This window comes from Musa acuminata, chromosome BXJ2-1, assembly GCF_036884655.1.
Source record: "Musa acuminata AAA Group cultivar baxijiao chromosome BXJ2-1, Cavendish_Baxijiao_AAA, whole genome shotgun sequence".
NCBI lineage: Eukaryota > Viridiplantae > Streptophyta > Magnoliopsida > Zingiberales > Musaceae > Musa > Musa acuminata.
Window position 1 is genome coordinate 11,116,597 of NC_088338.1, and position 17,055 is coordinate 11,133,651.

The following is a 17,055-nucleotide window of genomic DNA, read 5'->3' on the forward strand; positions in this document are numbered from 1 at the left end:
ACGATATGCAATACCCCTTCTTAATTTCCCACTATCTCAGTTTCCTCATGGAGAGATTGCACGAGGAAAATCTTTAACCCGAAGAAAAAAATAAGAGCCTCTCAGAATTGTTGAGACATCTTTTTTTCTCTTCTGAAAAACACGTATCCAACTATTGCCTAGTCTCATTTTTCCTATAATTGTTTCTTTATTTATTAGTAGCAGCAGTGTGATTACTTTATTCATTGTTTACACCCTACCCTAGTATTATTAACATGGTTGCTACAATCATGCATTAGCCCTTTGCTCAATTCCTCCACAAGCTAAATATTTGTTTTCCAAGGTATCAGAAACATGCTGTTAAAGCATCAATAAACGAATGAACATAAACAAGAAAAGAGTCATCGGAAAGATCACATTGCCAATGCCCCGATTTTTCTATTTTATTTTCTGCATTTGATAACCAGCCATGAATTTGAGGCATAAAACCGAATTTAAGATAAAATCACATACAAGGAGAAATCTCAGATGCAAAATAACACAGGCACAATAAATAAATGGCCAAAAGGAAGGCAAATGAAGAGAAGATATGAGTAAATCTTCTGATATACAAGTTAGATTTGCAAATGGTTCAATTTGCATTAAAACTGCAGGTAGAGATGCAAGTTACAGCTCTGCAACAACACAATCATTGAAAATTGCTTGCAATTGACCTTGCAAGAGTACCAGATGCAGATAAATGTGTAATCCAAGTTTGGAGGAAATGTCAGGGAATAAATGACTGCTGCTGTCTCCCTATTGGATGATATCCCACATGTCACTGAAGAAATCGAGGTGAGAGGTATTTGCTCCATCAAATGGTTGGTGCTGTTTACGCACATCACATAGGAAACAAGATGATGCCAGAGAAGAAAGAATTTGTATAAATTGAGGACATATGAGAAAATATATCTTCATAGACGAAACAAATATATAGATGCAGAATCTGACCATAAATGCTGCCAGTTCCAACTAACTTTTATTCCTCTGATACAGCTCAATAGATATGACTTTCAGTATGGCAATCTTTGTTTCATTGTAAAAGCACCAGTCATTATCTACTTCACAAGAGCATGGGACAGTTTCAACCATCCAGTACACCCTAATCATAGACTAAGTAGCTTCAGAAACTCTGGTGCAGTCAGATGTGTCATAGCAGGCAACATAAGGTGAAGCAAGGAAGCAAGCACCCAAGACAAATTGGGGTCACCATAAACTATGACAGGTTTTCACTTTCCCAAGGTTCTTCTCCAAATACCTCATCTATCACATCGCATGTTGATAGGAAGTCCTCTTTCTCTGTTCCAGAGCTATAACTCATGTCCCAAGCTTTTAGGTTGTGATGACCACAGAAGAAACTGTTATCTGTTAAACCACTTAAACCATTGTTCTGATACTCTTTATGCAAGTTTTCATGGTCCCCAATCAAGCCACGCTGGAAGTGAAAAATATCAACAGGATCACAGATATCAGCTACATTGTGCTGACCCTCATAGGATGTGCATGAATGGTCCTGAATGTCTTGCTCCTCAGAACAATGGTTCGAATTGCTTCTGGTAAACTGCACGCTAGAAAAAAGGTTCGACTCACCAGTAGTACATCCTTTCACATCATGCCAGGACCATTTTTCATTTGGCCTAGAAAAGGTGCAATAATCGGAATCCTCTATATCATCAATTTTTTCCGTTATACCTGCTTCCTCAGGATCATCTTCTTCACCAGAAACAGCACCTTCATCTGCAAGAGGAGAATCCACCACAGAATCTATTTCATCTTCCTCTTCCGTTGCAAATTCAGCATCATCACTTTCTTGCCATTCATCATTATCGCTGTCTACATGAAGCAGTTCCAACCTATTCTGTGCAGCCCGCTTTCGCAACATGTATACATTAAAATAGTAGCTTACTAGTTCTTTACTACTTCGAGCAGGAAACACCTGAGGCAGTTTCTCCCAGAAATTCTTGCCCAGTGATGCAGGATTTGACAACACAACTTCATGGAATAGTTGTTCCTCCTCTTCAGTCCATTTTTGAGCTACAACCTCACCCATATCACCGAAACCCAAGCCCACAAACCTCTCCTGCCCCAGTTTTCGCATAAGCTTTTCTCTAGCTTCCATCACATGCTGTCTCAGGCATCTGATTGAACCCTCATCTGGGCAGCTACAGTCTGTATTATGGTGTAAGACTACACCATCTGAAGCCAATAAAGTAGAATCAGGCATAGGCATTACAGGTGCCCCAAGCCATTTATCACTGACACCTCCATCAATTATAAGATCATCACATGATGATGAACTTGTCACTGGGGTCAGTGGAGGAGAACAATCATGATAATCCCTTATATGGTTCTTAAATTCATGGGATCGTAACTCTGGAATATCAGCCTGATGATCCATTCCAATAGCAACATGCTTCTGTTTGAAATAATTAAAATCAGGTGAAAAGATCTCTTCATCCTCATCAAACTTGGCTACTTGACAAGAATCTCCAAAGTAACTAGGATAAGAAGGCAGCCTAACATGTGGGTCCAAACCAATTTCTTGGCTAGTACCCTGTGTGAACCAGTGGCTGCAAGTTGCCTGAATAGCAAGGTCCTCAGTGACAGGAGCAGTTCCTTGACCCTTCAACTTTAAGTCCTCAGCAGCAACTAAAAATATATTGATATAGTCAGATAAAGTTTACTCGCTCCCTTCAGAATTTTATATTTACCTGATAAATGCATGAAATACTAAATCACCTGCTGGCATCTCTTCAGAGGCACTGAAGCCAATTTCTTCAAATGAACTCGATTGCACATTGTGGTTCGCTTGCTTCGAGCGCTTGTTTGCAGCGAGGCAAGCCCCATCACCACAAAGAGGTCGTTTGCCATTGCCTGATGGCATTTCACTGGTGTTGCCTGCGACTCATGACAAGCTACAATTGTCAGAGGGAGAAGTAGGAGAGTTCTGATATGGAGGGTCAGAAGTATAATTCTCAAATTTTTTGGGAAAATTAAAGAAAACCTCCTCCTTTTCATCTTTAGATCAGAAAAAAAAAAAGGACATCTAAGCCAGTAACTACTACTTGTAACTTGCACAGTAAATGTTTCCTTAAGAGTTACCTGAAGCTGGTGATTTGGTAGGGATAGATTCACACCGAGAATCTTCATTAAATGGTGGATGTTGATCATCACAAGCCAAATGTCTTACATCTTCACAAGAAAATTGGTCAGCCATGTGATCAGCAAGAGACTGATCATTATGGTTAAATACCATCTTTAACCTGCACAAGTAATGAACCATACAAGTCTAAATGGGATGCTAACAAGTAAAACAATTTAGGAGATTAAGTGAATAACAATCTGTACGTCAATAAAAAGTAAAGAACACAAATAGATAATAACACAGAGAAGCACGACATTTTTCTAATAAAAGAGTAGATTTAGACATTGCGATCGAACATCATGCATGATTTTAATCTCAGTAAATGGTTCTCCAATACAAACTGGTATAAACCAAACAAAAAGAAAAAAACACAGTGTACAACTCGAAGGAAAGCAAAATATGTAGAACTAAGACTTATATGAAATGTTGGATATGTCAAGTGTTTGACTTCGTTTATAACCAAGCCTATTGGCAGAAACGTCAATAATAGGCTCATCCAAAAAAATCATCTGGTCTGCAGGTTAAGGGCTCAGTAAATAGCTAGTTTGCAAGGTCACAGCCCAGCACATACCAGTCACAACCATAAGTAGACATGAAGCTCCAAAATATACAGAACAACATTGTGTGACGATAAATTCTCACAGAGTTTGAAACATCCAATCAAACATTTTTACTTTAAAAATGTAACCAAAATCCAATATCGTTTCTACTTAAAAATCTCATTCAACAACCACAAATTACCAGAGAACCATAACCAAAACATATTAAAGCTTCTTGAAAAATCCATGCAAATATCCACATCCACTTGTAAATTTTTGGCCCTTTAAAATCCTTAACTTCTAAACCATAATGCCTGTTTTGACTGTGATCCTAATTTCACCAAACGACAACCACAAAACTGGCTTTATAGGTCACTAACCATTGCCATGGATCTTTCACTCCCTCTACAATGCATGTTTAGAGGGAAAATGAACTATATATGAAAAGACATAACTTCCACCAATTTTTTGCGTCACACGCCAACTCCAACTTGAACAGAAATCTCCTAGATAATAACAGATTCAACTAAATGTGCAAAAAGATCATATGAGACAATTTAGGTCCTTCAATGCCATATGAATGTTGGAGCTTTCGAAGTCATATTTCCAAAAATTCTCTTTTTTTATTAAAATAATTTCTTTGCCTTCAAAAAATTCTCTTTCACGTGAGAAAAGAAGTTTTAAACTACCAACGAGCTGACATTTCCAAATTTAGAGTGATTAAAATCCGTAAACCCTTAGGTCTTAGTTAATCGAGAAATTAAGACCAACTAAGCCAGTTGAAAAAAAGATATGGGCAGATGCACGTTGCCCCATGAAATAGGTAGAATCAGGGAGCTTACGTACCCGAATAGAAGCAACCTGATTACGATCCCGCAAATGCAAGGACGATAGCAAATTACAACAGGGGAAAAGCTACAAAGTCCAAAGCAAGGTTAAACGGAAGAGGAGGTATTCAGACCTAACAGGACAAATCGGTAGAGGGCGAAGACAGCAGGTGGATCAGAGAATCTACTGGTGCAACAGATGGTGGAGATCCAGATCGAAATCGAGATCAAAACAAGGGACGTAAAACCGAAACCCTAGAAGCAATGGCACGCCCTTGGAGGGGAGGTCAAATGGGCAAGAATCGAGGGCGGCGAACGAGGGGGGGACAGAACACGGTCGTGGATCCGGGAATTGGAGCAGGAATCGGAGGGAGATGCGGATCGAAGTCGGTGAATTTGGCGAGGGAAAGACCAAAGAGGGCAAAAGGCTCTCGGCCGTCGTTTTTCTTTATTTTCCTGTAATAATTATTTTATTTTTCTTTTTAATTTTAATTTTTTTTTATTGACGTCCTGTGAGAAGCGCTTTATATTATGCGACCTAATTACTGAGATAAATTAGCATTTGTTGTATTCTTTTGAAGGATGTTAATGGAGACAAAAAGATCTATCAAATAGTTGAAACTTATAATTTTGAGTAGATCATTTGAGTATTAAAATATTAAAATATTATTATTTCTTTATTTCTTATTAGAGACGTTTGATTTTTTTTTTATAAGGATACTTAAGGTTTTTTTTGTTATATGGATGAAAAAAAAATAAGATTATTTTTACTACTATCATCTCGGGATTCGAGCTCGTAACACTATTGGCGTGTTACGATGGTGCAATGGTAAGTTGATGGTTAAGACTAAAGTGCGAACAGTTATGTAGCTTAGCTGTAAAAGCTTTCACAAAATGAGGATGTGAATTTTCCAATAAGATATCACCAGATTATGTAATCGGATGTAGCTACCAATTTCCACGATGTAGTATTCTTGTAGAAGAACAAGTTCGGATCATGGGTTAATTACATATTAACTTACATTTAATATTTATCACTAACGAAAACATGAAAGCAAAAGATGAAAAAGATAATTTTAACGTTTTAATTGATAATGACGAACAACATCGGTGGTGATAGACGACGAGGAGACATAGGTGATTGCTGTGGATGAAAAGAACGACGACGAGAGATGAAGGCTACCGCGTCGACGCTGATGTAGTTGTTGAGTAATGTCGCGTTGCATATATGTCAGCACCGACGTAATTGTTGAGCGTCGAAAGGGCCATCGATGCAAATGTCGAGCCACGTCGCTCAACAATTACGTCAATACTGACGCAAATATAGAGCAGCCCTCACCTTTTGTTCTCTCATCCATAACAATCACATGCAGCTCCCAACAATGTCATCGTCCATCACCATCGATGTCATCAACCACCACTAACTGAAATATTAAAATTACATTATTATCCTTTATTTTTATTGATAAAATCGATTAAATAGACCTAAATATTTTATCTTCCTAAATATATGGATGTCAATATAATAAAATACTAAAGATAATGCTCATTTGCAAGAATGAGTCATACGTATCTTTCCTTTTGTTATTAGCTTCCTCTTTTTTTTCACGGTTATAAATTATAAGAGGAAAACTTCAAAATTACAGCTCTTAACTCTAACATGATGCTTATCATTTTGTCCTTGCATAATAAAATATTCTAGTCGTTAGTTAACTGTTTCAATCGTTTCTTTTATTTAATAATTATGACCATTTTTAACCATTAAATATTTGTTTGGCTGGTCTTATGTCTTCAAAATTGTTTCAAAAGATGCATGTATATAGTAAACTCCATGATCTTATTTTTAGGGTATGTAAAAAAAAAAAAAATTATTCTTTTAGTCCATTTTATATGAATTTCATGCATTATTTTACTATTAAGAATATGAAAGAGACTTCCATCACACATTTATGAAACAGTCGGTTGTACTTTCGGATTATTCCATCCTGGCATTCTATCTTTATTTGCATTTAAATTGTTGTTTATATTATAATTAGATGGTCAGAAGTCCACTCTGCATATCCATCCACAAGAATTTTCTCAGCATTCACATGCCCACATTTTTCTGGTTAAAATCGGGATTAAGAGCTTCAGCAGCAGTAAATGACAAGATGAAACCACAAAGGAACTTCCTCGAAGACAAACTAATGCATACACAAAAAGGACCAATTATAACTAAGATGTACTCCTTCAATGAAATTCATATCTAGAATTTGATCGAAAGATGATACAAGATGCATCAATCACCCCAAAAGGAAAGTGGAACCATTGTCCACAGTGGCAACCCAGTCAAAAATTGATTTCCCATAAGGTTTCCCAATTATAGGTCAGATACCAAATCAAGAAACAGATCGATTTGACATCAATGTGAAAAGGCAGAATCATCAAACGATCTACTATGCTGAAACAGCAGTTATCTTGGGTCCTCCTCCTCTCGAGCGGCCTATGATCATGCCATCCCCGTCCCCATTCTGAAAGGTGCGCTGCTCGATCATGCCATCCCCATTCTGAAAGGTGCGCTGCTGATAACCATCGCTGCCACGGAATCCTGGGCCCCAACCACGGCCAGAGTACTCAGCTCGGTTCCTGAACTCATTCCTCCTGTAGCCCATATTGGAGCTGAAGCTGCCGCGTCCCCGGAAGTTGTCGTTTCTGAAAGCACCTCTTCCCAACTGGAAGCGCCCTCTCCCACTATTTCCAGTGCCATTATTGGTGACCACCCCATTAACGACTAACACAAGTAAAACAATTAGCATCATCAATCGAAAGTATCAAACTTTCCAATAGTTACATTTGGGCAAGACAAAATTCATCATCCAAGAATGATTCGAGTCCACTGGATCAACAACATTAGATTCAGAAGGAGACCTAACAACTAACAAGGATCTGTCTGATTCAAAACTAGTAAGTTCAGGATGCAATGAGAAAAGAACAGAAACAATGAAAAATAAGAAATCATAAAGGACTCGTAGACAAAACATCTTCCATTTATATGCACAAAGTTGTAACAAGATCCCGTAAATCTTCAACATTCAAAAGATAGTTTATCAGCATGCATGGCAACAAAGTTTGGACCATTAAGCTTAGGAATTAATTAAGCATTAGCTGCAGCAAAACAGTTTCTAGCAACCACTAGGCCTAGAACTGTATGACCTAAAATGCCATTTCAAGATAACATAAGAAAAGAACAGGATATTTGAAATTACAGGAACAATCTATGCTATAAAAACAGTAGCTATCAGACTAAAAAATCAAGACAAATTGATAATGAAATGAAACAGGCTTTTGCATATTAGACATTAATAAACTAGGTGAAGAAAGCAAACTTGCCTCGCGTTGTTGTTCTCTTCTCCTCAACAATAGCCTGACGACCTCCAATCATGACTGGTGATGCCTAGGAGTTTGTGGACAAATCCATGATGTACCATCAGTAACGAGAATATCGAAGAAGAATAATGGAAGGAGAATATACATTCTTGTACATGGTCAAATTTTCATAGAAGACAAGCATTCACATTGCATGTATATACATGCACCTATGAGATATGGAGACACAAGCATAGACAGATAGAGTTGCAAACACTGTCAGTCTGCAGTCTATCCAAAATATGATCAAGGCTTTAGCTGCAGAACATTTATTATCGACTGCATGCAAACATTGGAAGAAGTGGTATCTGCAGTATAGAACATAACAGGTGCCTTACTAAACCGAATGAAGCAACAGAAACGTCTATATATATTATCGACTGTGGTTATCTTCTATTTCCTGCATATTTTCCCATCAATCAAACATCTAATTTCGTCAAAACTAAATCTCTGCAAGGATTTTTGCCTACTCAAACAGGGGAATTCCAAATTCAGCCAGGCCTATAACCCCTACACAACGCTTCGTGCAATGACAATGCCCCCGACTAAGCAGTAAACCGCCCTCAGCCATTGCCAAGCATGACATAATCAACATCATTTTGAACCCTACAGAGGGTAGGGGTAATAGCTAATCCTTCTATTGTAAGAGACACATGTGCATCATAGCATCAGTATCAACAACAGAATTCCGCACCACTTCCAACACCAATGCATTGGCACTCCTGGCCACTGGACAACTAACTGTGCAGTTACAAAAACAAATCAAACAGACTCTTCAAACAGCAAACGATGAATGCCCATATTTAGCAAAGGTACCCCAACGAGTTTTGCAATTTCTAGCAGATCAATTCTTCGGATGCATGCCTACTCCTGAAGGCTCGGTCTTCCGTCACCTCCCTTCACATGGAGGACACGACATTATAGTGGTATGAATAAATGTGTTGGCATGACTTTGACATTTAAGCGACTCTTTTAAGTCTTTGTCGATAAAATTTGGGTCATGTCATATGTGACATGTCAAGAAAGAATCACAACAGAATATCAAAAGTATCATGCAATTTACCCTAGATAATTGGATAGTTTATTGGAGATCCAAGAAAGAGATTACACACGAAGGTTTTACCAACGATGCATGCCACCTTGCTTGTAGCATAAGATGATGTAATAAAAGCAGAGGAGATGATTAAATAGCACACTAGAAGGAGCCAATTCCAAGGATCCTAACAACAAGGTTGTCAAATTGGACCTATTTCAGTCTAGGTCAATCATATCTTTTGGACCAGCTTCCTCAGCTCAGTGAACTACATCATCAGCCGCATGATGTCATGATATCAATGGTATCGTCAAAGTCATCTCATACCATCACCACTTAGTTAACAGAGAGAAGAAGAAAACAACTTTGCTTCCAGTATGACGAGAAGTGGACCTCTATGCTCCCTTGGGCATAGATGTACATGTGTAGGTTTGGTACAGAAAAGTTTTCAGCCGGGTTAGCATCTTCACAATTCTAGCACTAGAAAAGTCACAGTGCAAGAAAAACTCCCAGTTGGACCTCAAATGTTCAGATCTGCCACTCGCTCCAGGAAGATCTTGTGACCAAAAGCAAGAAGAATGAGTCAACAACTCCTAATTTAACATAGAATGGGGTCTCTAACCCAATTCTAGGAGCAGCCAACCTATCTTAGTATAATTTGGCTCAGGGGGAACATGAGATACTACAATCGCACAGGCCTGAAGAAGTTATCAGCCATACCTGGAGGATTATTCTGGGTTAGTCAACCAGAGTTATAAGATGGGGATTTCAGATAGTTATCAACGGTACTGTGACCAATAATTTATACAAGCCTATTGACTACAAAATCATACATATGTATTATCAAGAAAACATAATTTAATAAATATACATTTATTTTCTAAAATCGCCATAATATATCACTAGAAACACTATAAAAGGTTTTTCCAAGTCAATAAAAATCACATCCAAATCTTATCTCTATAGTTTTTCATTAATTTCTTTTGCATCATAGATTTAACTTCCCATTAAGATATTAAGAAACAGCATAACCTTCAAATTGAATCCAGCACAAGTCCAATAATGATACCTCAATTGCAGCTTGCATGGATTTCAGTGACTCAAACTCAACAAAGCCAAAACAGTAGCGCTCAACCTGCCAAAAAACAGAGAGGCAAAAAAGGTAAAAATATCAAATAAAATAAATGCAAACACAAGCTCAAGAATCTGATAAACCTTGTGGCTTCTAACTTGAACACCACCAGGCTTAATAGGTCCAAATTTCTTAAATTCCTCCTCAACTTGTTCAGCTGTTGCATTCAAGGATAAGTTCCGAATATATATTGAATGTCCCTCCTCTGCAAAACAAGAAAAGACAAATATAAGGAGAATATAAGTCTCAAAGCAACATGTAAGGCAGTGAATTCTAGAAAAACCTTCAACATTGTTGTTATTCTCAGGGAAATTGTTGCTAGCAGGATGAGAAACTTCTGGGGTAGAAGCCGGCGCTGGAGACACAATCACTGGTTCCTGAGGGGCTACCTCCACCTTTTCCTTGGGAGTTGTATAAACTGGTACTGGTGATGAACTCCCTTTCATCACTTTAACCTGCCAGTAGAATTCAATTTGGGAAATAATTAGCAAAGAAAGAACTCCTAAACAAACTAATATTGCAGATTTCTAGAGAACAACGTTTTTGTTGAAATTTTAGACCTCTAACATACAGCAATGGATAGAAAACAAAAAGAAGCTATTTTCATGAGATAACACTCAGAAAAGCATAATATCCTAAAGAGATAATAGATCACAAAGGTATGGAAATTACTATTGGTGCAAAAATAATCAATAAAAAAGGTCAAAATACAAAGCAGATGATGTGTTTTAGTCACAAATGGCCAGTTTATCAAAAGTTAACTCACAATGGATGCATACGACTTCTTAGGCAAATCATCTTGACCTCCAGAGGCAATCACTTCATGAACTGTCTGTGAATCACTTTCACCTGTATCGGCTGGTGGATCCACAACGACCTCATCGTCAAAACCTGAACCACCATCCTCTGATTGGTTAGGTAATTCTTCCATATTGTCAGCATTCTCCTCTAATAATGGAGTTTCTGGAGCATCATGCTCTTGACAAGTTGGTTCTGCAAAAGGACATAAAAAGGTCAATTTATCCCAAGAAATAGTTCCAAGTTCATAAAAAATCTCCGTACCTGCTTCAGGAGATATAGGAACTTGAGGTGAATCATCTTTTGTGCCATCACCCAACATATAATTCATTTCCCTTTGCCGTGTTTCACTCAAAAATCTGAACACATCATTCAAGACAAAGTAACCTCCTTTTTCCTGAGGGGCAAGGAAGAATGACTGTGCAAATTTCCTCCGAATAGCATCCTGTCCGATGAATGATCCAGTCACTACAATAAGCACCCCATTCTGGTATGAAATTTGTGAATCTGCTGTCTCTATCTCAGTGAAACAGTTTCTGAAGTCCAAGGACATTATCATGTCATTGATGGCCTGCTCCATATTGAAACATGCACAAACAGTTAATAAATCTTACATGGGATTAGAAATGTTCAATGGACACCATATGATACAGCAACAAAAATCTAATTGACTGAAAATACTTTCTATCCAAACACATGCTCCCTCGACCAAAGATGCTGTAGTTAAAAGAACACAATCAACACCAATCATAACTGAATCACAATCCCTAAAATCTACTTGTCAAATCCAAAAAAAAGAACAAAACATCTACATTTTTTATAGTTACACTGTTTCTTAATATTTCACCACAGAATTCCTTTGGTCTGCAAAACTAGTTTCCAATTTTCACAACAAAAAGTAATTAAAAGAATATAGAAACATTTAGTTATATTAAATAATTCATAGAACAATGAATTAATAATTAATAAGGATAATTCAATTCCTCATGCACTGGGTACACCCAAGGATAATTCAATTGTCTGCGAAAGGAATACTTAATATAAGCAGAAAAAAAAGCAAATAACTCAGAGAGGAAAAGGCACAAAATGAGAAACATAAACCACGATATTGAAGGAACTGGTTAATATTACATATAAACTACTCAATGGAATTGTTTCATTCTTAAGCATTCATATATTTTGCTTATACGGTTATGACAAACTAGATAAGTAAGTTCTTAAATCTGAAAACGGAAAACCAACATTTTCTTTTATGCCTACATGGAAGTAATAAAACTATTTTTGATAATCATACTTGCACCGACATCACTGAAGTCATCTCTCCATCAGAATTTGGGCGGTTTACAGTGCTTGAATCCTGATAGAACTTGTGAACCATTTCTGGTGATTGATGAAGAATGTGGTAATATTGTTGCACAAATGCACTACCAATCTGTGAAAGTTTTAACCAAAGAATCAGGTTTAAGGTGAAAAAACCAAATTTACGAAAAAAAACTAACACACAACCAACTCATACCACTTGTGGAGTCAGAGAAGAAACAGAAGATGCGGTTGGCAATGCCATTCCTGTAGAACTACTAAAACAGTAAAGAACCCTATCAGGGGAAAAATCTTTAAAGTTAGAAGCGCAAGTACAGATGATTTATAGCCTTTTAAAATTCAACAAAGGAAGCATCATACGAGGGAAATCATGATATCAAAAGAGTTACACACAATATGCAAACACACTCTAATATCCAGAAAGAAGTTAACCCAAGGCAAAAAGTAACCAATCCCCAAGAAAGTTCAAGGAAATCTAAGCTTAAGAAGCAAAAGATCTACCAAGGTTCATCATAAACTAACACCACAGAACATAAGATATTTAATATTCATCATACATGCAGGAAAATATGTTAGTATGAATGGGCATGCCCTTTGATATTCCTAATATTCTTAAGAACTAGAGGAACATCAAAATTGACCCAAAAAAAGTCCAAATAATACATATGCAACATAAGAGCCAATTTCCATCCTATAACTCTATAGAACAAACAAGATATTATATAAGTTAGGAACAAGCAGAACAATGAAAGTATAACTCAAGATTGAATTGTGTCTCTGGGTCAATACCATGGAATAAGCACAATAAAAAGATGGTAAAAAGAACAAGAAAAGATTGCAGGATTCTCAGCAAACTGTCCAATTCTTGGCCAACTATAGATAGATTAAAAAAGAATTTTCATAAAAGAAAACTACCTTTCTCCAACAAGGATAGATTATCATTTGTCGTCCAACAACATTATGCACCACCCTCGATGAGCAAACACAACAGAACTACAACAAGATATTGCCACTGAACTAATAGGTGCAAGAAGTAGAGTCCAAACTTTCACTAGCAGATGCACCCACAAGTCATTGGACAGCTTCCAACAAGCACATACAAATGCTTTCGAAAGAAAGCATCCCTCCAAGCCCGCACTCATCATCTCAAAAAGAAGCAGGTTCTCAATTCTAATCGAGAATTGATTGACAACCACAACAGACTGACTAATTAAAGAGACAAAACCAGAGGGCACGAACCAAATCTAATATCCAACCATAGGAATCCAACATAGAACTACGCAACAGTAATTTGATAAGGACCAAACATAGCAAGCAACACCCAGTCGGAGCATCCATTTTGATCTCTATATGCACCACGACAGAAGTCCTACACATAAATCATCGTAACTACTCGAAGCCGACATCCAAATCACCGACAATTATTACCAAGAAGACCTGCAGTCTCAACTAAATCCACACAACAAATTAACTGCAAAACCCTAAATCCCAACTACCAAAAGCATCCACCGATCAGATCAGCAAAATGGACCGACAGCACATACAGCAAAAGCTTCTCATTTCAACTCGTCGGTACAAATTAACCGGAAAGAAGAAACAACAAGCAGAGATCAACGAAAAAGACTCGACAAGAGAGAGAAAACGAGAGAATCTTTTCAAGTAAGCAAATGCATGGATCACAAGAACGAAGGCACGGGTCACCTTCCTGCGGATCGAGAGAGGACGGGGAAGAACGGGCGTGGGCGGAGCTCCGCTTCGATCGGAGCCCTAGGAATCGAGCGAGCACGAGACGAGGGTCGAGCGCCGCAGTCGTTAAACGGGTAGGGCTTCTTGGGTTGCTGATGCCACGAAGAGCGGGTTCGATGTGCGTCAGTGACATTTAAGCTTCGTGTGAGTCGGCACAGAGAACCATAGCTTCCGTGTGAGTCACTCATATTTACGTTTCCGTGTGAGTCACCACACGAAGGTTGATTACTGTGTTTGGCCTCTACTCGATGCCATCAGTATTACATTTCGCATTTGCCTTATTCTCGAAATAAAGATTTAAATTGATTTATAAAGATATGATAAAATTTAAATACTTTAAATTCATGATTCAGATTCAATAAATTAGTAAATTAATTATCCCATCATTTATGATAAATATAACAAAGAGGGCACAGCTTTTAAGATTTTTTTATTGATCCTATGAATTTATTTAGATTTAAATTTTATAAGAGGTTTAAGAACTTAGTTCAACAATTTTGGAATGCTCTATTTTTTTCTTCCTCTTTTTTGAGTTCTCTACTAATCTTACTAGGGTTAGAGGTATGCTTTCTTTTTAGAGTAGGCATATTTTGGGGAATATTAAAGAGAATTTTAAATGTTCCAATATGAGATATTGTATTTAGAAGATAAAGATTCAAACTTGAAGTTGAGGACACAATATGCCATCATCACTTTATAATAAGTCCAATGCTCTCATTAGATAAATTAACTTAAAATGCTGATATAAAGCTAAGACTAAATGTGTTCACAAAGGAGATGGATTTTATCTCCATCTATCATAGACTTAATGGCACTATGAAACTATAGTAATAGTGTTAATATTGATTATGTGAGTTTATTTTCTTTTGTGAATTAAGATATCAAAGCTCCAAATAGATATTGATTAATGAGATTAAGGAACCCTCTGATGGATTTATCAAGGAATTTTATTAAGATTATTGGCACAGTATTGATAAATTCCTTACTTAGAATTTCTGAATTATTCTGTGATAATATTGAATTTTAGACTAGCTATGGAGAGGATAAGATAGGACTGTCTCCAATATACATTTTTAGCTTCCAAGAAGAGCTTGACAAGAACATACAGATGGGGTTACCATAAGGAACTTCTCCATGTGCATTCTCCAAGCAAGTTATAATTAGCAAAACACCAAAAAATAATTGATCCAGTGATCAATTTGGATAAATATAATAAACTTGACTCAATGATCTGTCATTGTTCCGAGAATTTAGATAAATTTAATAATCTTATCTTTCTTTTTTCTTTTCTCTTTTCACGTGTCAGAATATATATATATATATATATATATATATATATATATATATATATATATATATATATATTCATACATTTAGGCCAAATAGATAAACATCATTTTATTCATTATTCATAAATATTTATTACAATTCATTTATTACAATCCATTTATTTGTCGAGTCATAAATAGAAAAGTAAACGTAGTGATGTTAACTTCAAGAATCATCCAAGTGGCTCTACCTAGCAGTAGAGGAAGGTCCGCTCTCCACTGGAATCTGATTTAGTACTAGAGGGAAGCTATTCTGAAAATCAAAAATAAAGAAAATTCAACAACGCTGAGTAGGAACCCCAAAAGTCAACTCAAAATATATAAATGATCAAAATTCAATCAATCATCCCATTGGCGTATATCAAATACCCGAAGGAGCACTCCCCCAACAGCGGATGGAGAGGCTTTATCCTACGGGATGAGTTTGTGTTCTCCCAACAACGGATGAAGGCAAACTCATATCGCACTCCCAATAGCGGATGGAGTGGTGTCCCACACCCGCCAAAGTGGGGACACGTTCCTCCCAACAGCGGATGGAGGAACCGTCCAACCGCCACGTCTGACGGCCCGCTAATCCCCGAAGGGAATCGCCCTACCTGCTCTCGGTAGGAAAATAATATAATCTCACACTGGTCATGTCCATTTCGGGATGAAATAACATATTTAAAACGTCTTTTTCAAATATCATCAATATCAAATAATATAAATTAGCCCTTAATTGACTTGAACTCTAGTTTAATCGATTCAATTGAACTCGATTTACTAGAGCCTAACTGAACTGATCTCTAATCCTTATTTAACTAGTCTGGAACCACCCTAGACTAGTATAATTTAGACTAGATTAAGTTCAATTTAGGTTAAACTAACTTGAATAAGTCAATCAATTCGGAATCACCCTGAATTGATCTAGACTAATCAAGTCTAGTTTAGTTCAATCAATATTTGGGCTCAAGTTCAACAATAATATTGGGCTAGATTGAGCTAGTTCATCTACTGGTCATGTGCATTATACATGATTGAGCATGCATTACACAAAACTGGCCCAGCTCTGGCCCATGGACTAGTCATGTGCGTCGCATGTGACTGCCCATAATGGTTGGGCTGGGGTAGCCTTCGGGCCAAAGCCTGACCCGTGGGTTGGGCCTGGCTTGTAAGCAATTTTATTTCAATTAATATCCAATTTCATAGCATATACCCATTAACAATATAAATAAAAACATAATAATGCATTAAAAGATAGATGAGGAGAAAAGCTTTAATACAAAGAAATAACATTCTAAATTTGATTAGAAATTATAAGACATTAAAAGAGGGACTCGGAGATAAGTTTTAATACAAGGGAATAGCCTTATAAATTCAAATAAAAATCATGTTTTCAACACATATAAAATTTCAACATATTCTAGTCATATTTTAAATTATTCAGAATAATATATTTTAAATTTCAGATCAAAGAATATCAAAAAGGATTTTAGATAACATATTCTAATCTAATAAGATTTTAATCCAGATAAGATTAAAGATAAACTGTAATACAAGAAATATCATATAAAACAAATATATTTTTAACATATTTAACTCTACAATAAAAACCTTAATCATGGGTCAAAGAATATTATGAAAACTTTAACTAATTACTTTAATGCAAAAATTTTGACATTTAAAGAATTGATACATATTTTTCAAATTATAAAACTTTCAACATTTAAAGAATCAAAATAAAAGCTAAAACTTTTAAATTTAAGAAATGTAGGGAAACCTACC

At 36.6% G+C, this 17,055-nt stretch overlaps 2 protein-coding genes across 5 annotated transcripts; both read right to left on the reverse strand.

Annotated features, from left to right (window-relative positions):
• Positions 1-531: 531 nt before the first annotated feature.
• On the reverse strand, positions 532-4,957 carry LOC135598908 (uncharacterized). Its single transcript, XM_065093386.1, has 4 exons — positions 4,549-4,957; positions 3,121-3,281; positions 2,758-2,916; positions 532-2,667 (listed from the first exon to the last, which is right to left on the reverse strand). The coding sequence occupies exons 2-4, from the start codon at positions 3,272-3,274 to the stop codon at positions 1,235-1,237; spliced, it is 1,746 nt and encodes a 581-aa protein (XP_064949458.1). The 5' UTR covers positions 3,275-3,281; positions 4,549-4,957; the 3' UTR covers positions 532-1,234.
• A 1,780-nt stretch (positions 4,958-6,737) lies between these two features.
• On the reverse strand, positions 6,738-14,060 carry LOC135585384 (nuclear transport factor 2-like). Of its 4 annotated transcripts, none has more exons than XM_065093390.1 (10): positions 13,919-14,060; positions 12,414-12,492; positions 12,192-12,329; positions 11,162-11,468; positions 10,866-11,092; positions 10,383-10,554; positions 10,183-10,304; positions 10,037-10,102; positions 7,899-7,962; positions 6,738-7,299 (listed from the first exon to the last, which is right to left on the reverse strand). In XM_065093390.1, the coding sequence occupies exons 2-10, from the start codon at positions 12,459-12,461 to the stop codon at positions 6,965-6,967; spliced, it is 1,479 nt and encodes a 492-aa protein (XP_064949462.1). In that variant the 5' UTR covers positions 12,462-12,492; positions 13,919-14,060; the 3' UTR covers positions 6,738-6,964. The 4 variants fall into 4 exon arrangements, with proteins under 4 accessions (XP_064949462.1, XP_064949460.1, XP_064949459.1 ...); XM_065093388.1 differs by having other exon boundaries at positions 12,414-12,471; positions 13,919-14,053; XM_065093387.1 differs by having other exon boundaries at positions 12,414-12,474; positions 13,919-14,052.
• Between the last annotated feature and the right edge of the window lie 2,995 nt (positions 14,061-17,055).

What these genes read in the sequence shown, in the direction of transcription:
- LOC135598908 (XM_065093386.1), bottom strand. Translation starts at nt 3,274, where the DNA reads ATGGTATTTAACCATAATGATCAGTCTCTTGCTGATCACATGGCTGAC. An exon ending in TACCAAATCACCAGCTTCAG is followed by an intron (nt 2,917 to 3,120) that starts GTAACTCTTAAG and finishes CATGAGTCGCAG; the next exon opens with GCAACACCAGTGAAATGCCA. An exon ending in CTCTGAAGAGATGCCAGCAG is followed by an intron (nt 2,668 to 2,757) that starts GTGATTTAGTAT and finishes ATATATTTTTAG; the next exon opens with TTGCTGCTGAGGACTTAAAG.
- LOC135585384 (XM_065093390.1), bottom strand. Translation starts at nt 12,461, where the DNA reads ATGGCATTGCCAACCGCATCTTCTGTTTCTTCTCTGACTCCACAAGTG. An exon ending in CTTCAGTGATGTCGGTGCAA is followed by an intron (nt 11,469 to 12,191) that starts GTATGATTATCA and finishes AATATGGAGCAG; the next exon opens with GCCATCAATGACATGATAAT. An exon ending in AGAAGTCGTATGCATCCATT is followed by an intron (nt 10,555 to 10,865) that starts GTGAGTTAACTT and finishes TTCTACTGGCAG; the next exon opens with GTTAAAGTGATGAAAGGGAG.